At 40.1% G+C, this 20,686-nt stretch overlaps 1 protein-coding gene and 1 non-coding gene across 4 annotated transcripts in view; one reads left to right on the top strand and one right to left on the bottom strand.

Moving 5' to 3' along the window:
* NFATC3 (nuclear factor of activated T cells 3) overlaps nt 1-20,686 on the top strand; it is a 119,152-nt gene continuing 98,466 nt past the window's right edge. For 2 of the 3 annotated variants that reach the window (XM_035024926.1, XM_035024927.1), the window contains exon 1: nt 1-395. In XM_035024926.1, coding sequence (XP_034880817.1) covers nt 293-395 — 103 coding nt within the window. In that variant the 5' untranslated portion in view covers nt 1-292. The remainder of the gene's footprint in view (nt 396-20,686) is intronic. The other variant, XM_035024925.1, reaches the window with a different exon arrangement.
* LOC118023895 lies at nt 1,370-1,510 on the bottom strand. Its single transcript, XR_004682921.1, has one exon. It is a non-coding gene; the product is annotated as a U4 spliceosomal RNA (small nuclear RNA).

Below are 20,686 nucleotides of genomic sequence, written 5' to 3'. Positions count from 1 at the left end.
GCGGCGGCGGCGGGTGTTGGGGGGCGGGGAATATCGGCTAAGGCGGCCGTGGCGGCTTAGGCAGTAGCGACAGGCTGTGGCGGCGGCTCCTGGTGCGACTCGGCGCGCGGCCAGCTCTCGAGTTTGGAACGGAACGCTCGGTGTCACGGTCCCCGCCCGGAAACTTCGCCGCGGAGCCGCGACCTCCTGGCCCGCGCGGCCCGGCATGAAGCGGCGCTGAGGAGCTGCCGCCGCCGCCGCCTCCGTCGCGGCCGCCGCCACAGGAGGAGCCGCAGCACCCTGGGCCACGCCGATGACTACTGCAAACTGTGGCGCCCACGACGAGCTCGACTTCAAACTCGTCTTTGGCGAGGACGGGGCGCCGGCGCCGCCGCCCTCGGGCTCGCGGCCTGCAGGTGGGTGCCGGGCCGGGCGGGACCGGGGAGCGTCCCCTCCTCTCCTGGTTCGCACGAGCTCGTCCCTTCCCTGGTCCCTTGGTTGTCCCGGGATTAGTAACACCTTGTGTGTGTGTTTGTGCGTGCGGTGAGTGAAGAGCGGATTTAAATTGCTAAAGAGGCGTGTGGGTCGCAGCGACGTGTAAGTGGCCGCGGGCTTGGCTGGAAGCGAACTAGTGCGGAACTCGACTCCGGGACGCTTGTGGCTAGTGGACGCCTGCGGTTTGGAGGCCGAGGGTCGGGGCCGTTGCCCAAGTGGCGTCTGGTTGTCGCTGCTTTGCCAGCGTGGTGCGGAGAAAAAGCTGTCCCTGTGAAGTGGAAGCGCACTTGGCTTTTCATCTATCCCAGGTTTTTAACATTTTTTATTTGAAAGGTGCACATGCTTGAGATGTAGGAGTTCTCAAAAATTCGTGCACATGTCTGTTTAAATCTACTTTGTTAGGAGAGTAATGCCATTGGGTTAACACTTGTGCAAGTTTATGGCCCACGTTTAATTCGAAGTGTAACTATAACGGGACTTTTTGCAAACTGGATTTCTTTTCTTGAGCAAAATGTTTCGGAAGATTAAAAAAAGTGGGGTGCCTTGTTCATAATTCTAGAAAGTTCTGGAACTCAGTCTTTATTTTAATTAAAAGCTCACCGCAGAAGATGTTTTAGAGGAGGTCGTGAATTAGGAAGATTGGGCACCATAATGGTTGGAGGTCAGACCAATCAGGAAATAGAAACAGGATGGCTGGGGACTAAGAGCTCTCCTGTGACCTGGTTTGGAATACTGTGGTTCATTAAGTTCAGTTTCCCTATTGCATATGCAGGCGAACTTCAAAAGAGAGATGGATAAGACTAATTCCTATTTATTCTTTCTGGGTATTAGATGAATTACTTCATGATCATATTGATGTTCCATTGCACTGAAAAACATATCTGAACGTGAAAGCTAAAGGATTTTTTGGACAGTATTTGTCTTATCAGCCCTTTTAGTGTTTATATGTTGTCTTTTTCAGCATAGTAATTTCAATTAGCAATAATCGCGCCTCGGATAAACCTCATTGGCTACGATACTGCCACTGCGCAAAGCTTCAGCATAGTAATTTACAATAGTTATTTGTTGCCTGAGTTTATTTCAATTCCACAGGCATTGTTTGAGCACCTATTAGGTTGAAGATACTGTTAGGTACTTTGTAGTGTTGTGTTGGATGCAAAAAAGGCCTGAGGCCCCTCAAGGAGCTTGGGAAATGGGAGGGGGACACATAACCCAAATAATTATGCCCCCAGGCTGACTGCATGGTGGTATGTGTTACAACATAGGTAGAAACAGGAAAAGTGGCATTTGTGGAGAGAGTAGCAATGAATTGTGTGTTTAGATTATTGGGATTTAATAAAAACAGACCCTTTTAATGAGTATTTTTATTACAAAGAAGATAAACAGTTGGTGATATCCGCAGACTTTTCTTGAGCACAGACTTGATTAGAGCATGTTATATACCAAATTCATGATCAATAAAGGAGTGTCCTTATGTAAGTAGGAATTGTATGTACATCCAAAAAAATGGAACATTTAAGAGCTATGAAAACAGCTTTTTAAGAAATGATTTTTGCCATAAAACCCCAAAAACCATTTTGATACTGAAATGAGTCTAGAAGGAGTTAAAGTTTGAAACTTGACTTATAAATGAAATTCCCAAATTTAAACTTGAGCAGTTTTATTTGATAAAAAGTCCACTTTAAAATATTGGGATAGCTGTATTTTTAAAGGGTTTTTTTTTTTTTTTTTTGGTCCCCAGTTAAGGTGAAATATACATGACATACCCATTTTAAAGTGAGCAATTCAGTGGCATTTAGTTCATTGATAGTGTTGTGCAACCTCTTCTATCTAGTTCCAGACCATTTTCATCACTCCAGAAGGAAGCCCCAAACCTATTTAAGTAGTTGTTCCTCATTCTCCCTTGTTTCCTCCCACTCCCTGGCTGCCCAGTCCCTAATCTGTGATTTGTTTGAATGGATTTAGCAATTCTGGATATTTTGTGTAAATGGAATCATATAAAGGTGTTTGGCTTCTTTCACTTAGCATAGTATTTCATGGTTCATCCATGTTGTAGAATGCATCGTTACTTCATTCGTCTTTATGGCTGAATAATATTCTATTGTATATATACCCCCAGTTTATCCTTTCCTCCAGTGATGGACACTTGGGCTGTTAACTGCCTTTGGTTATTGTGAATAGTGCTGCTATGAACATTTAGCAGCTAATTTAAAAAATTCTGAGAAGGATGTGTTATATGTTCAAAATTATTTGTTCACAAAATTAGTTTTCATTTTAATAAGTATAATTATGAGTGTGTAGTTTGAATATTTTATTTATTTACTTGACAGAGAGAGAGCAAGAATGCATGCACAAGTAGGGTGAGAGGCAGAGGGAGAGGAGAAGCAGGCTCCCCGATGAGCAGGGAGCCCAGCAGGGGACTTGGTTCTTTTTTATTTCCTCTTGTTTCCTGGGATCAAGACCTGAGCCAAAGGCTGTCGCTTAACCAACTGAGCCACCCTGGCGCCTCTATGCGTGTGTAGTTTGAGGGAACAAGTAGATTAACTGACATGCTTTTAGGATGGCAATAGGCAGTAGAGTGAGCCATGAGAATAAAATTGCTTGGCAGAATTAAGACCAGTATGGGGTTATATCAGTGTGTTTACATGTTTATGGATTTTCTTCCTTACTGGATCGAAGGTTTCATGAAGGCAGGGATGATGTCTATATTTTGTTCATAGTTGTATGATCGATGCCTAGCATAGTGCCTTTAACATAAGTGGGCACCCAGTATTTGTTGAATTAATGAATAAATACCGCTTAAGTTTTTTTTTTTTTTTTTTTTTAAAGATTTTTTATTTATTTATTTGAGACAGAGAGAATGAGAGAGAGAGAGCACATGAGAGGGGGGAGGGTCAGAGGGAGAAGCAGGCTCCTTGCTGAGCAGGGACCCGATGCGGGACTCGATCCAGGGACTCCAGGATCATGACCTGAGCCGAAGGCAGTCGCTTAACCAACTGAGCCACCCAGGCGCCCAATACCGCTTAAGTTTTGAGCTCACTTTTTCTGTGGTAGAGGAAGTTGATGAGACTTGTTTCAATTCTTTCGCTTTTAGTGGTCAGTCCCCTAAGACAGCAGATCTAGGAATTTGGGGCTGAAGGTTTTCCATCTCTTTGAGGGTTTGAGAGTATTTGTATCACATGTACATTTCCATACAGAAGATTTTTGAAAAATATTTGGAGGAAGGGATAATGGATGGGAACTGAGGATAAACAGAGGGGCTGAATTTAGTGAATGTTCTAAGAGAAAGCTTGTTAAAGTACAAATTAGATGTTTTGATACTTGATAATGTCGGATACATTTATGACTGAGTTTTTAAGATTATTGCTTTGGGAGGTGTTTTGAGATTTTTTCCATTAAAGAAAATTTAAGACCCTGGAGTCCTTAGCAATGAGGCTAGTTTTGATTTTTTTCAGTTAAAAATGAATCAAACTATTTTGTTTAAATTTTCTTAATACCTTGCTTTAAAATGAAGATATACTTCAGTAGTAAATAGAAAATTTTAAGTTGGTAAGTGTTTAATGCCTTTCACTAATATTATTTGCCATTATAAAGGGCAGCTTCTGGTGCTTTATTTGAGGGTACTGATTGTGTATCTCTAATTTAGTTTGATGTTGTAATAATCTTTTCAAATTCAAAGTTTGACTCTCAGGGCTGGTCCATTATTAAATATTGACTTTCTAGTCCTGAATGAGAGTCACTGGAAGGAGTGTGTGCCATATACTGACTGCATAGTATCTTTTCTACTGCTGCTTTTTAAGAGGGGAGAAATATCTTAGATACAATATGTATTTTTGTAAGAAATTTGCTTTCGGATAAGATGTGTAATTTTGTTGGCTATCACTTTAATACACAACTTTTTCCTGTGTAAATCTGAGGAACTTTTCCTAGATGATCATCAAAGTCTTTAATTTGTAGTGTTCTTTGTGTAGTGCTTGAAACTCTGATTCATGTTTTTTTTTTTTAAGATTTTATTTATTTATTCATGAGAGACAGAGAGAGAGAAAGAGAGAGAGGCAGAGGGAGAAAGCAGGCTCCTCACTGAGCACGGAGCCTGACGCAGGACTCCATCCCAGGACCCCGGGATCATGACCTGAGCCAAAGGCAGACGCTTAACCATCTGAGCCACCCAGGCGCCCTGATTCATGTGTTTTTTATAATTTAACTGTCTCAGATAATTTTCTTACTTTTCAGTTTCTATTGATAATTTTTCCTCAAAGTTTTTGTTTTATCTATGTCAAATGAGATAAGGTATTTAAAGCTCTTAGCACAGTTTTTGGTCCAATAGTGCTCATTAAGTGCTGTTAGTTAACATTTCTTAACACACACACACGCACGCGCGATAGGTTATTTTTTTATTTCCTCTTGTTTCCTAGACCCTTCTCTCTATGCTAAACTAAAACACTGAGGGTGAGTAGGGGCAGATAGGAGATCCAGTTATTTTAAACCTTGCATAGAGAAGTTGTAATATTTGTCTTAGACATTTTTACTCTATCTTCTTCTGTTATTCTTTTCAGTGTTAACCTCATTTCTCATATTTTACTAAATAGAAGTACTGAAGGTCACTTGCCTTTATGTTTTTCTACTTTCTGGAATTAAACTGTTAGTATGGTGTGAAAGTTGATTTGCTAACCATACTAAGTATAATTGGATATTTAAATCAGTATGAAAAAAGGGAAGTTGCTTGTATGGTTTCCTGTAGAAATTTAATGGTGTGTTTGTGTGTAGCGCATTAGGTAGTGTCTAGGAGGAGATGATTACTGCTGAGCCTTAGTTTCATACCATAGGTCAGCTTTTTTGAATGCAATGAGAATATGTATCTGGTGATTGAGTCACTGACAGATATTTCAGTATTTCACTTGGAAGAATAATTTAATATTCTGTTTCTTTTTTACATTTTTTTATTTTTTATTTTTTTAAAGATTTTATTTATTTATTCGACACAGAGAGAGACACAGTGAGAGAAGGAACACAAGCAGGGGGAGTGGGAGAAGGAGAAGCAGGCTTCCTGCAGAGCAGGGAGCCCAATGCGGGGCTCGATCCCAGGACCCTGGGATCATGACCTAAGCCGAAGGCAGATGCCTAACGACTGAGCCACCCAGGTGCCCCTAATATTCTGTTTCTTTGATACTTCCTGATAGGGGTAGATGCTCCTGGGGGTATTAGCAGAATTTTGTGATGGAGCTGTCATATGTTGCGTTAAAATTTCATCAATGGAAGAGCATTGCTATACCGCTATACCTGCATTTTCTTAGGTTTTCCCATTTGCCAATACAAAAGAGACATTTTGGCATATTTTCTAAATTTAGTAGAAGTAATACTGTAGTAGTTATATTACATGATATAAAAATTAAAACTTGGGTATTATGTACATGGCCAAGAAATTGTGGGTCTTGTGAGGCCTGTATCTTCAGCATTTAAGGGCATTTAAGGTATTAATTTAACGTAAATGGTAGAATCAGCTTATTGTTATGACTTGCCTTTCTGTGACAACGAGTAAACTTTGCCAATAATTGTATGTATTTTTATTGAGGGCATATCCCAAGCTCTGCTTTTGAGTTTTGCTCTTTATTTTTTCAATGAAGTGTGATCATAAAGACATTTTTGGTAAGAAAATGTGAAAAGTGTTTTTCTTTAGAGAATGTAATAAAGTACTGATATATAAAATGGAAGCCTACTAAGAGAAGATAAGCAGTTGTGTTACTGATCGTTTATGGTGAAGTTATACTGAAGTTTATATTATACTGAAGTTTAATGTGTCCTTTACTTTCCTTATTAGTATTGAGTAGTTGATGATTCAGTATGGTGATGTTTTATTTTAAATAAGAGGTGGGGTTGAGGAAACCATAATAAGGTGAAGTCAGTCGTATTACTCTTAAGAGATAGGAAACCCGAGTAGGTTGAGCCTCATTTGATAGTAAGCTGCAGTTTGACTGCTCACAGCAGTAACATAAATAAGGGAGGTGTTGTCTAAAGCTGTCCTGGTGGGTCAGGGGAGTAGACATAGCGGACTTGGCAGTAAGCCTGGCTTCTAAAACAAAATCCAAGTCATCAAATTGGCCCAGGCATGCCATATGAGGTTCAAGTAACAGTGGAATTTAAGAGGAGTGAGTTTGTTCATGGAGGCTTTAGGAGAGTCACAAGCAGGAGTAAGCATTTTAATAGCCATAATTTTAACTCAAACGTAGTATGGATCTGCATATATTTTAGCATTTCAGATAATGTTTATATAAGTATAATGGATGGCTCTCACCTGCTTGCCTGAATTCAGTAGACTTTAGAAGAGAGGAACAATTGGACCTGTAAGATTCAAGTAGTATGGTCTATGAACTTTCCTTGAGGTGCTACCTGAAATTTAATCATCGGGTCAGTTCTAGTTATGTTGATACCCTGTGTGCAAAGGAACTACATGTCTATGAAAGTCAGAAAATCCCTAGTACACAGGAGAAGTAACTTTGAACGCTCCATTTTCCTACAAAATGTAAAGTTTGGATATGTCTTATGTTACAGAAGCAGGTGACAGTTTTAATTTTTTTCAATACATTTTCAGTGTCTTAAAATAATTTTTATATTTCTAAACTCTGTGGTAAAATTCTTTTTAAATTTTATTTATTTATTTATTTATTTGAGAGAGAGAGAACCAGCGGTGGGGAGGGGCAGAGGGAGAGAGAGAGAGAGAGAGAGAGAGAGAGAGAAGCAGACTCCCTGCTGAGCAGGAAGCCCGACGCGGGCTTATCCCAGGATCCAGAGATCGCGACCTGAGCTGAAGGCAGCCTCTTAACTGACTGAGCCACCCTGGTGCCCCTCTGTGGTAAATTTTTATCAGCTTTGCTGTTTATTTTAGTTAGAAAATAGGATTAAATGAGCTTTGGAATTAATATTGAGTAATAACTTTTCAGTAATGTTAATTTATATCATATGAAAAAATATTTCTGAAAACATTTTTTCCCATCAAGGTGATTAATCATTAGCCAGAACACTTTAATGGACAGTTTGTGAGTTGTACTTAAATGTAAATATTTTTCAGTATTGTTTTAAAAAAGGTTGTTAGGGACGCCTAGGTGGCTCAGTCATTAAGCATCTGCCTTCAGCTCAGGTCATGTTCCCAGGGTTCTGGGGTTGAGCCCTACACCCGGGTCCCTGCTCCGCAGGAAGCCTGCTTATCCCTCTCCCACTCCCCCTGCTTGTGTTCCTGCTCTCACTCTCTCTCTCTGTCAAATAAATAAAATCTTAAAAAAAAATAAAATAAAATAAAAAAGGTTGTTAAATAAAAATGACGGGAAAAAATGATATTCAAAAGTTGTTGAAGCTAGGGGCACCTGCCTGGCTCAGTTGGAAGAACATATGACTCTTGATTGATCTCGGGGTCATGAGTTCAAGCCCTACCTTGGGTGTAGAGATTACTTAAAAAAAAAAAAAAAGTAAACTCAAAAAAGATTGTTGGGGGCCCTTGGGTGGCTCAGTTGGTTAAGCATCTGCCTTCAGCTCAGGTCATAGTCTCGGGGCCCTGGGATGGAGCCACCCTCCCGCCTGTTCAGCAGGGAGTCTTCTCCCTCTGCCCCTTCCCCCACCCCGCTTGTGCACAAATGCTGTCTCTCAAATAAATACGTAAAATCTTTAAAAAAAATTGTTGAAGCTAGATGATGGCTATATGAGAGTTTATTGTAATATTTTCTGTATTTTTTGTATGTTTTAAAATTTTCATAATAGAAGGTTTAAAAAATGACATTCAGAACTCTTCAAGTTCCTTAAGGTCTTAGATTAGGATAGGAAAAATGTGTTTTGTTTTGTTTTTTTTTTTAAAGATTTTATTTCTTTATTTGAGACAGAGAGAATGAGAGACAGAGAGCATGAGAGGGGGAGGGTCAGAGGGATAAGCAGACTCCCTGCCGAGCAGGGAGCCCGATGCGGGACTCGATCCTGGGACTCCAGGATCATGACCTGAGCCGAAGGCAGTCGCTTAACCAACTGAGCCACCCAGGCGCCCCGGAAAAATGTTTTAAAATGGCATTATGAGGGGCACGTGGGTGGCTCAGTTGGTTAAGCATCCAGAGCTCAGGTCTGGATCTGGGGTCTTGAGTTCTAGCCCTGCATTAGGCTCCTTGCTGGGTGTGGAACCTACTTAAAACAACAACAAAATAAAATAGCGTTATAAAGTTAATAAGATTTGCTGTTGCATGTAATTAAAAAAAAAAATAAACTGGTTTAGCTGGGCTCCTGGTAGGCTCAGTTAGTGATCTCCTGTCTGGGATCAGGCTCAGGGCTCAGCAGGGAGTCTGCTTCTCTCCTTCTTCTGCCCCTCTGCCCTGCATGCTTGGGCAAGCTCTTCAAATAAGTAAATAAAAATCTTTTAAAAAATAAACAAAAACTGGTTTAGCAAATAAACAGAATATAAAAATTGGTTGTGCTATGTCTGATTTACAAAACCCATTACTCTCTTTAATTAGTATTAGTAGTGGGATGGTGAGGTGAGTTAGTGTACATAAATAAGAAGTGAACTGATCTTTTGGTATGCTTTTAAGTAGGTATTTTTTAGGGGTGCTTGGATGGCTTAGTCTGTTAAACGTTGGACTCTTGGTTTCGACTCAGATCATGATCTCATGGGTTGTGGGATCGAACCCTGGAGACCTGGAGATGTGCATTGGACTCTGTGCCCAGCGGGGAGTCTACTTGAAGATTCTCTCCTGCCCATCTCCCCACTTGCACCCTCTCTCTCTCAAATAAATAGATCTTTTTTTAAAAGTAGGTATTTAAAAAAAAATTTAAAGATTTTATCCATTTATTAGAGAGAGAACGCATGGAGGGCAGAACCTGAGGTGGGGCTTTGACCCATGATTCCAAGACCCTTGACCCGGGTGGAAACCAACAGTTGGAGGCCCAGCCAACTAAGCCACCCAAGTGCCCTGGTATTTCTTAATTTTTTAAAATGTTTTCTGACTATGGGGTCAGAAAAATTCACTTACTGCTTAGTAATTTAAGGGCTTCATGATATTATTTTTTATTATTATTATTTGTTTTTTAATGTAGGCTCGGCATCCAGCACAGAGCTTGAACTCATAAGTCTGAGATTGAGACCTCAGCTGAGATCATGAATCGGTCACTTAACTGACTGAGCCACCTGGGCTCCCTGAGCTTGAAATTATTTTTGAAAATATTAATGTTTTATCATATTGCTTGTATCTGTCAGTCTAATATTTATTTATTGTCAGTTCTCTTGAACTTTTAGATTTATGATGAAATGGAACTAGAGGACTTGGTCTTAATTTTAAGACTACTTTTTTGTTTTTTTATTTTTTATTATTTTTTTAAAGATTTTATTTATTTATTTGAGAGAGAGAGATTGAGAGAAACAGTGGGAGGAGGGGCAGAGGGAGAAGCAGTCTCCCTGTGGAGCAGGGAACCAGATGCGGCGATCCTAGGACCTCAGGACCATGACCTGAGCGAAAGGCAGACACTTAACCGACTGAGCCACCCAGGCTCCCCAAGACTAGAATTTTAATCCTACTATGTAATTTATAGTGATTAACTGACAAAAATAATTGACGTGTAAAGTCTTGTGAAAATTTTGTGAACATTTCAGAGCAAACAAAATCTGAAATTTATTCTCTTACATCTTGACATTTGTGAGATCATATTTAATACTAAAGGAATATAAGTATTAAACTTGTCCTTTATAATTGGAAAGGCTTTGGGGAAAATATACAAAGTTTCATCTAAATGTTACTTTTTCTTTTTTTTATTGCAATGTAAAAGTTTTAAGGAAACTTTGATTTCCTCTGATATTAATACTACTTTATAGTTTTCGCCTCCTTTCAGTAGAGGGTTGTTCAATAAAAATGACATTCAGGAAAAAAATGACATTCAGAAATGGTTGAAGCTAAATGATATATGAGGACTTCTTCTTATACTACCTGCTTTATGTTTGAAAACTTCCGTAATACAAAGTTTTGAAACTTTTTTGAACATAATGCAAAAAGAGTAAGAAATGCATTTTATGTTTCATCCCAACACAAGCATACATATTTATACACAGAAAACTGAGATAGAAGTTTCAGATAAAGCAGCATTTACCTCTATTCTGTGACATTACCTTGACATTTTCTTTTTCATTATATTAAACAATTGTTCAAACCTTTAGTTTGAAAAACAGAGTTTTAGGAAATGGTTTCGTAATTCTGATTATATTAATAACTTAGGTCATAGAGATGTTCTTGTTATTCAGGCCATATTTCCTTATGTCTGTAGTTTTGTTTTTGTTTTTTTTTTAAAGATTTTATTTGTTTATTTGACAGAGCGAGAGCAAGAGCAGGAACAAGCAGGGGGAGTGGGAGAGGAAGAAGCAGGCTTCCCGCCAAGCAGGGAATGTGGGACTCGATCCCAGGACCCTGGGATCACGACCCGAGCCGAAGGCAGACGCTTAACAACTGAGCCACCCAGGTGCCCATGTCTGTAGTTTTAATACATTTTTTTTTTAAATTACTTTTTATTGGATTACTTTATTACTATCTTTTATTGGGTTACTTGGTTCCTCAGTTTTGTCACTTTCTGAAAATGAGTTGTATCTCCCCATTTTTCTCTGCTCTGTGACCATACTCAAATCTTGGTCACCTCCTGTTTGGATTTATGAAATTTTCTCTTCAAATTTTATTCCCCCCCCAAATCATTTTTGAAAGTCACAAGCCAAGGGCATCTTTGATTCCTGTTCCTTGCATCTATACCATGCCTCCTCACTGGTCTTTCTCATGCTCTACCTGTTTTAGATCCCTCACTCTCTATGTTAATAGAAAGTTTATCATCTTTAATTTTATTCATCTTTTTTCAGTGTCAGTGTGAAACCTTCGCTGTACCCATTTATCTGAACTGCCTCTGCCAACCACATGTTTCATAGTCTTTCTTTTTTGAGTCAATTTATAAACACTATTTTGAGGTACTGCTGAGTTAGGTCTAGGTTCTAGATTCATGTTTGTTGCGGTCTTGTGTGACATTGCTAAAAAGCACAGAATAGTTTTTGGCTAATAATCCTTCCATTTTATAAGAGAGGATATTGAGGTTCAAGTTTCTTTGCCCAGGGTCATTTAACCAGTTAGTCGCAAAACAAAAACCCAGGACCTCTGACTCCTATTCCTTTCTTCTTCTCTAGAAAGTTGCTTGATTTCTTCTTGAAAATTGTAGAGTTGTTTTTGCACAGCTGATAATTTTGATCATTTTTGTAACTGTTCCTTTTTGTGTTTGTGTTCTATTAGGTCTATAGAACTGTTTCTGTTCTATTACATAAATACTTAATTTAATTGAGTACCTGTTATGTGCAAGGTATTTTTATGTATATTATCTCTAAGTCTTATGATAATCTGAAGAGGTAGGTGTTATTTCCATTTGTTTTTAAAGATTTATTTGTTTTAGAGAGAGAGAAAGAGAGCTGGGGGGGGGGGAGGTGGGGCAGAAAGAGGGGGAGAGGGAGAATCTCAAGCAGACTCCCTGCTGAGCTTGATCCCAGGACCCTGAGATCATGACCCTAGTCTAAACCAAGAGCCCGATGCTTAACTGACTGAACCACCCAGGTGCCCTTGTTTTAGTTCTGTTTAATACCTGAGGAAACAGGGCGCCTGGGTGGCTCAGTTGGTTAAGCGACTGCCTTCGGCTCAGGTCATGATCCTGGAGTCCTGGGATCGAGTCCCACATCGGGCTCCCTGCTCGGCGGGGAGTCTGCTTCTCCCTCTGACTCTCCTCCCTCTCATGCTCTCTGTCTCTCATTCTCTCTCAAATAAATAAATAAAATCTTTAAAAAAAAAAAAAAATACCTGAGGAAACAAATGCCGGGTCTGACTATCTAGAAAGTGGAAGATAGGGCATTTGAATCCTATTTTTGTTTGTGTTGTTTTGTTTTGTTTTGAAGTAATCTCTACACCCAACATGGGGCTCGAACTTACAACCCTGAGATCAAGAGTTGCATGCTCTACCGACTGAGCCAGCCAAGTGACCCTGAGCCCTGGTTTTTTTTTTTATTTAGGCTCTTTCTACTATGCCTCTTGCCTCTCAGAAAGAGTTTTTTTTTTTTTTTTAAGATTTTATTTATTTATTTGACAGAGACACAGCGAGAGAGGGAACACAAGCAGGGGGAAAGGGAGAGGGAGAAAAGCAGGCTTCCCACTGAGCAGGGAACCCAATGTGGGGCTCAATCCCAGGACCCTGGGACCATGACCTGAGCCGAAGGTGGACACTTAAAGACTGAGCCACCCAGGTGCCCCAGAAAGAGTTTTAAGTACAGAAATATTCAGGTTTTCCTTTGGTAAAACCAAGACTCCTGATGAGCACATGCAATCAAAATATATGTGGGCTAGGGCTTACGAGTTACATGTGTGTTCTTGTGACTAGATTTTCTGCTTTTGGCTCAGATTGGCTGCTTGAGGGATGATGCTTCTACTCCTGCCTGTTCTAGAAATTTTTAAATGGTAGCAGTATTACAGCCAGGACAAAAGCAGGTACTGCACAGCTAACTGTGCTAGGCCCAAATTTAGCTGTTAGGCTTCTTTTCTTTGCTTCCTTGCAGATCTGGAGGTCAAGAGGTCATGTTGTTCTAGGTTTTCAGTAATGCGGACTTGGCCTTTCTCTTTGACAACTCCCTCCTGTGTTGTCCTGATTAGGGCCTGATGTGTGACCTTTGCAGGCTATTTTACATTTATGATTTAAAATTTAAAGCATTTTTTGACTTGTCAAAATTGCTCTAAACCTAAATGAGGGAAAAGTTAAGAATTTAAAAAATGTGAAATTACTAGTTAGGGCAGTTTTTTTGTTGTTTGTTTTAAGTTAACATTTTGCTTTCACATGTTCTAAAAGATATATATGTACTATTTATTTCTTTGGTTGAATTTATTTTTATTTTTATTGTTTTAAAGATTTTACTTATTTGACAGAGAGAGAGCCAACACAAACAGAAGGAGCAGCAGGCAGAGGGAGAGGAAGCAGGCTCCCCACTGAGCAGGGAGCCCGATGAGGGGCTCAATCACAGCACCCTGGGATCATGACCTGAGCCGAAGGCAAACGCTTAATGACTGAGCCACCCAGGCGCCCCTCTTTGATTGAATTTAGATCCCAAGTAAAATCGATCTACCATCTACCATCTATAGCCAACTAACACTGATTCAGTTTTTTCTTTGATATTTTGGTCATTTTGCCATCTGTCACCTACTCTTATCTCTCAAGATCAGTATTGCCGTTTGGGCTTCTCTTTGTGTGCTCCCTATTTCTTTTACACACACCCAGTTATCTCTGAGCTTTACCAGAACTCTACTTTTCAGAGCAAAGGCAAGAAAGCTCTTTTGTTATATTACCTTGTAAATGTTGGCTGATCACTATTTTTGAAACTTCATTGACTTTTTATCATTAGATTGCTATTTGAAAGAAATAGTAATACTTTAAAATTTCTAGTTTAAACATATGCAAAATAGTTATATTTGGGGTTGGTATATTTGGTAGGGGGAGGGAAAGAGATACAAACACGACTACACTTGACTGTTTTCTTTTTAAGAGTGAGGAAGGACTGTTCCAGAAGAAGCCTACAGCAAACAATCTCTGATTTCATTGACCAAAATTGGGTTACATTCCCTTTCCTAAATTAGTCACTGGTAAAGACTGAGGGAATTATTCTTAGCCAACCAGGCCCATCCCTTGGCCTGAGGATGTGGTTGACTTCCCCTGAAGCACATGGCTGCATGAGAGAAGAATGGATAGATAGGTGCGTAGAAGAAAATATATTAGGGAGGAAGGAGAAAATTGAGGGGCTGGGAGGAGAGGATCAACCAAAAGAATCCTCTGCGCTTACTATCCACAGTTTGTTAGCAGTTGAGGAACTTTAAAATGTAAATGCAACTTTTATTATGCAGTTACTTTTTGTGGCACTTGCTTTTTTCTTGCTCTGTCAGAGTTCTTGGGGTGGACATGGGAGCTTATATAAGTACAGAGAAAGACTGAATCGAGTATGGCTAATAGGTTTCTGTGAATGGTGGGTGGGTTATTTGGGACAGCAAATTCATGTTCCTTGTGTGGTTCAGGTGGAATCAGGTGGCTATGTAGGCATATAGAAGCATAAAGACAGTCATCTAGTTAAGCAATCCTGATTTTTCAAAATAGCATTAAGTGTTAATTGCTAGCCTGAAAGGAACCTAGAATTTGTTAAATGGTAAAATAGAAGGATATGCACTGGGAAGAGAAAGTAAAAACTAGGGGTGCCTGGGTGGCTCAGTTGGTTAAGCGTCTGCCTTCGGCTCAGGTCATCGATCCCAGGGTCCTGGGATCGAGCCCTGCATTGGACTCCCTGCTCAGCGGGAAGCCTGCTTCTCCCTCTCCCACTCCCCCTGCTTGTGTTCCCTCTCTCTCTGTGTCTCTGTCAAATAAATAAAATCTTAAAAGAAAAAGAAAAAGTAAAAACTAGATATAGGAAGATTGTATAAGATCTTAGAGTAACTGAGAGGGAGGGGAACTCAAGACTATTAGCTGAGTAAATGTACAAAATCATTCAATCTTTTAATAAAATTTATTATATCATTATTTGTGAATACAGTTCAGTTTATTGGAGTGGACATGGAAATAAGTGCAGCAATATCTATGTAATACAGGTACAGAGAAGGCCCTCCGAACACATAAATGACAACTTTGAGAGGTCAGAGAAGAGGTTACATTGAGCTGGATCCAGTAGAATGAGTTTCCTAGATAGATAAAGGAGGAAGTCTATTTCAGATTCATTGATGACCACATCCAAAGACCCAAGTTAGGGAGTCCTTTAATTTGGTAAGGTTGAAGATCAGGCTATAGTATTCAGATTTGGCCAGAGGAGAGCCTATTATTTCATAATGAGGAATTTGGATTTTAGGGAGCCATTGAAGGATTTGAAGCTGAGGAGGAACGCCAAATTTGTGGCTTAGATCACTAGGCTACGTTGGATCATGGATTAAGGCAGGAATTGAGGGAGTGGGGCTGGGTGGGTGGGGGCCGCAAATGTATCTGAGAAATCATAAGGGCAGAGGAGTAGAGATGGCAAGGTGGGAATAAAGCTGAGATAGATTTAGGGGAAAGAAATCAGTAGGACCTGTTATCAGTTGAGTAAAGAGAGGAAGGAGGCTAGAATTATTTCATTTCAATTGTGATAGGAGAAGAAGCGGATTTGGAGGGGGGGAGAAGGAAAGTTGATTCAGGCATTAATAAGATGTTTAATAAAATGTTTCAGGCATTACTAAAAATGTGGGAGGCTTATATACCATTTTACCAGAGTGATAAAATGTGGAGAAGAGACTAAACAAAGTAAAAAGAGAATTTGGTCTTGTGGGGAGGAGGGTGGTAGTTGTGGGAAGGTGACTAGGAAATGTGTGATAAATAAGGGTTGTTTAGTAAGATTTGTTATGCAGATAAGAGTACTTCTCCTCAGGGTAGTGAAGAGGGGGACCGAACACTTTACAAATGGAAATTTATGTCACCTTTACAAAGGAAAAATTTATGCCCTGCTTTTAGGCTGAAAGGGAGAGGGCAGGGTTCTTCCTGTGTCTGCTGTTTTTTAATTGCCTTCACCTCAAATAATCCTTATGCCAAAGTGGCATATTTTGGGGTGTATATTCTGATCTTCTTCAATAATAAACAGTACTTACTTAAAGTGTATAGTCTGGGACGCCTGGGTGGTTCACCCGATTAAGCATCTGCTTTCGGCTCAGGACATGGTCCCAGGGCCCTGGGATCAGTCCTGCATCGGGCTCCCTGCTCTGCAGGGAGTCTGCTTCACCCTCCGCCTGCAGCTCCCCCTGCTTGTGCTCTCTCTCTCTGACAAATAAAATGTAAAAAAAATAAAGTGTATAGTCTGAGAAATTTTTTTTTAAGATTTTATTTATTTATTATTTATTTATTTTTTAGAGAGAGTGTGAGCCATGGGGGCGGGGAGGAACAGAGGGAGAGGGACAAGAGGACTCTGCACTGAGCGTGGGGCCCGATGCTAGGATGCCAGGCTCGATCCCACGACCCTGAGATCTTGACCCAAGCTGAAACCACGAGTCAGATGCTCAACCGACTGAGCCACCAAGGTGTCCCTAGTCTCATAAGTTTTGACACATATATATCTATGAAACTTTTACTGCATTCAAGATAGTCAACATATCCATCATCCCCAAAAGTTTCCTTATGCGCCTTTAATGGTCATTCCCTCCCACTCACCGTTCTTTGCCCTGTCCCAGACAACCACTGAAGTCACTATAGAAATCATGTAAATGAAATCATGTAGTATATACCTTTTTTTTTTTTTTAAAGATTTTATTTATTTGTTAGCGCAAGCAGGGGGAGCGGCAGGCAGAGGGAGAAGCAGGCTCCCCACTGAGCAAGGAGTCCGATTCGGGGCTCCATCCCAAGACTCTGGGATCATGACTTGAGCTGAACGCAGACGCTTAACTGTCTGAGCTCCCAGCTGCCCCTGGAGTGCGTACTTTTGATGTGGGAAACAAGGCAGCAGAGAAATCATTAAATTTCCTACTGCCTATAGCCCATTGAGAAGTCCTTGAAACAGGCCGAGTGACAGTCCTCTAGGGACTCAACTGCCTCAATATTAATACTTTGCTAAGGGCAAAAGAATCTTAGCCTAACCCCCAGGATCTTGTAAGTCTACTTTAACATGTAAAAATTCCTTAAGAGGGGCACCTGGGTGGCCCAGTCATTAAGCGTCTGCCTTCGGCTCAGGTCATGATCCCAGGGTCCTGGGATTGAGCCCTGCATCGGGCTTCCTGCTCCGTGGGAAGCCTCCTTCTCCCTCTCCCACTCCCCCTGCTTGTGTGTCCTCTCTCACTGTGTCTCTCTTTGTCAAATAAATACGTAAAATCTTTTAAAAAATTCCTTTAGAAATTTCCTTTATCTCTAAACCCCCCAAGATATGTGTTGGCAATCATCCTCCAAGCATATGACCCACCGATATACATCTGAAGGGTCTCCTGACTAAGGTTTTATTAGACAGTAATAAATGACCTTTTGCCAACAATAGTTAGCCCCCTCAAAGTCCTGGAAACCTTGCTTCCAAAATTCCTTAGAGACTTACGCTATCCCTAACCCCCTCCCATCTTGAAAGTATATAATGGGCTACTCCTCATGACCCCAGTACAGCTTTCTACTAATGGGTCCTGTCCCTGTGCTTTAATAAAACCACCATTTTGCACTAAAGACGTCTCAAGAATTCTTTCTTGGTCATCGGCTCCGGACCTCACCCCACCAACATCACCTATATTCCAAAATGACATCACTTTGGCCCGGGGGCGGGGGGGGCATCTTCTGACTTCTTTATTTTATTCTTTTTTTTTTTTTTAAGATTTTATTTATTTATTTGACAGAGACAGACACAGTGAGAGAGGGAACACAAGCAGGGGGAGTGGGAGAGGGAGAAGCAGGCTTCCCGCTGAGCAGGGAGCCTGATGCGGGGCTTGATCCCAGGACCCTGGGATCATGACCTGAGCCAAAGGCAGACGCTTAACGACTGAGCCACCCAGGCGCCCCTCTTTATTTTATTCTTATTTTGAGAGAGAGCAAGTGAGCGGGGGTGGGGGAGGCAGAGGGAAAGGGGGAGAGAGAGAGAATCTCAAGCAGACTCCCTGCTGAGCGAGAAGCTTGTCTCCCAATCCTGAGATCATGACCTGAGCCCAGATCAGATGCTTAACCAACTGAGCCACCTAGGTGCCCCTGGGTCTGACGACTTTTAATGGGCATTGTTATTTTTGAGATTCTTACATGTTAGTTTATCAGGTTATTCATTTTTATTGGAAAATAGTTTCCATTGTATGCATGTGCCACAATTTGTTTATCCATTCACCGCTTGATGGACTTTTGGATTGCTTCCAGGTTTTGGCTGTTACAAATAAAGCTGCTGTGAACATTCGTGTATAAGTATTTATGTAGATACATATTTCCTTTACTCTTGGATAAATACCTAGGAGCAGAATGGTTGGATTATATGATAGGTATAAGTTTAACTTTATGAGAAACTGCCAAACTGTTTTCCTAAGTGGATGTATCCTTTTGCATTCCTCTTAGTGGAAATGTACATTTGGATATCGTCATCAACATCTGGTATGGTCAGTTTTTTTTTTTTTTTTTAAATTTTAGGCATTCTAATAGATGTGTAGTAGTATCTCCTTGTGGTTTTGTTTTATATTTCCTTAATTTATATTTACATGCATATATACATATAATGTATATATATATAATTCTGTATATATAATTATATACATATAATGTATATATATATTTATAATTCTGTGCGCTTGTTTACCATCTGAATATCTTTTGGTGAAATGTCTGTTCAGGTTTTTTTGCCTGTTCTTAAAAACCTTCTAGTTTTGAAATAATTATAGATTAACAGAAAGTTGCAAAAATATATATAGAGAGTGGGAGATTCTGAGAGTCCTTCACTAAAGTTTCCACCAATGATAACATCTTGCATAATTATAGTATAATATCAAGACCAGGAAAATGACTTTGGTATAGTCCACCAAACTTACTCAGATGTCACCAATTTTACATGCACTCGTGTGTGTGTGTGTGTGTTTCTGTGCAATTTTATCATGTGTAGATTCGTGTAACCACTACCATAATCAAGATACAGAACTGTTCCATTACCACAAAGTTCCATCTCACTAACCCCTTTATAACCACACCCACTTCCCTCCTTCCTCCCCACCCCATTATCTAATTCCTGGCAACCACTAATCTATTCTCCATCTCCATAATTTTATTTCAAGAAAATGTTATATAAATTGAGTCTTATAGTATTTAACCTTTTGAGTTTGGCTTTTATCACTCAGTGTGATTCTCAGGTGATCCTTCCAAGTTGTTGTCTATATTAAGTTCCTTTTAATTACTGAGAAGTATTCCATGATAGGGATGTATTACAATTTATTTAACGTTTTATCTTTTTTTTTTAAAAGATTTTATTTATTTATTTATTTATTTATTTTTATTTTTATTTTTTTTAAGATTTTATTTATTTATTTGACAGAGAGACACAGTGAGAGAGGGAACACAAGCAGGGGGAGTGGGAGAGAGAGAAGCAGGCTTCCCGCCGAGCAGGAAGCCTGATGCGGGGCTTGATCCCAGGATCCTGGGATCATGACCTGAGCCGAGGGCAGACGCTTAATGACTGAGCCACCCAGGTGCCCCAAAGATTTTATTTATTTATCTGAGAGAGGGAATGGGAGAGAGAGAGAGCGTGAGAGGGGGGAGGGTCAGAGGGAGAAGCAGACTTCCCGCTGAGTGGGGAGCCCGATACGGGACTCGATCCTGGGACTTCAGAATCATGACCTGAGCCAAAGGCAGTCACTCAACCAACTGAGCCACCTAGGCGCCCTAACGTTTTACCTTTTGACAAACACTTGGTTATTTCCATTTATAGGATAGTATGAATAAAGTAGCTATGAACACTTATATACAGGTTTTTGTTTGAATGTAAGTTTTCATTTCTCTGCCTTAAATGCCCAAAAGTACAATTGTTCCCAACCTCCAACATGTGAATTTAGTTTTTTTTATTTTTTTGTTTTTTAAAGATTTTATTTATTTATTTGAGAGAGAGAGAGAGCACATGAGAAGGGGGAGGGTCAGAGGGAGAGGCAGACTCCCCGCCGAGCAGGGAGCCCGATGCGGGACTCGATCCCGGGACTCCAGGATCATGACCTGAGCCGAAGGCAGTCGCTTAACCAACTGAGCCACCCAGGCGCCCTGTGAATTTAGTTTTATAAGAAACTGCCAAATTTATACATTCCCACCAGCAGTGCACAGATTACCCAGTTTCTCAGCATCTTAGGCAGCATTTGGTATCATCACTATTTCTTATTTTACCATTCTGATGGGTGTATGGTGGTATTTCATTATGGTTTTAATTTATATTTCCCTAATGACTAATACTATTAAGCATTTTTTTTTAATCCACTGTATGTCATCTTTGGTCAAGGGTCCAAGTCTTTGCCTCTTTTAAAGTAAGATTGTTTTCTTATTGTTCAGTTTTAAGAGTTCTTTGCTTTTTTTAGACACAAGTCCTTCATCACCTATATGCTTTGCAAAGAGTTCCTCCTAATAGATGTCTTGTCTTTTCACTAACTGTGTTTTATAGAAGTTTCATAGAAGTTTTTAGTTTGGATTTATGAATTTGCTCTTTTATGGATTGTGC

This window comes from Mirounga leonina, unplaced genomic scaffold (genome assembly GCF_011800145.1).
Source record: "Mirounga leonina isolate KUSES-001 unplaced genomic scaffold, KU_Mleo_1.0 Mir_180, whole genome shotgun sequence".
Lineage (NCBI taxonomy): Eukaryota > Metazoa > Chordata > Mammalia > Carnivora > Phocidae > Mirounga > Mirounga leonina.
This window is presented reverse-complemented; position numbering and strand designations above follow the sequence as displayed.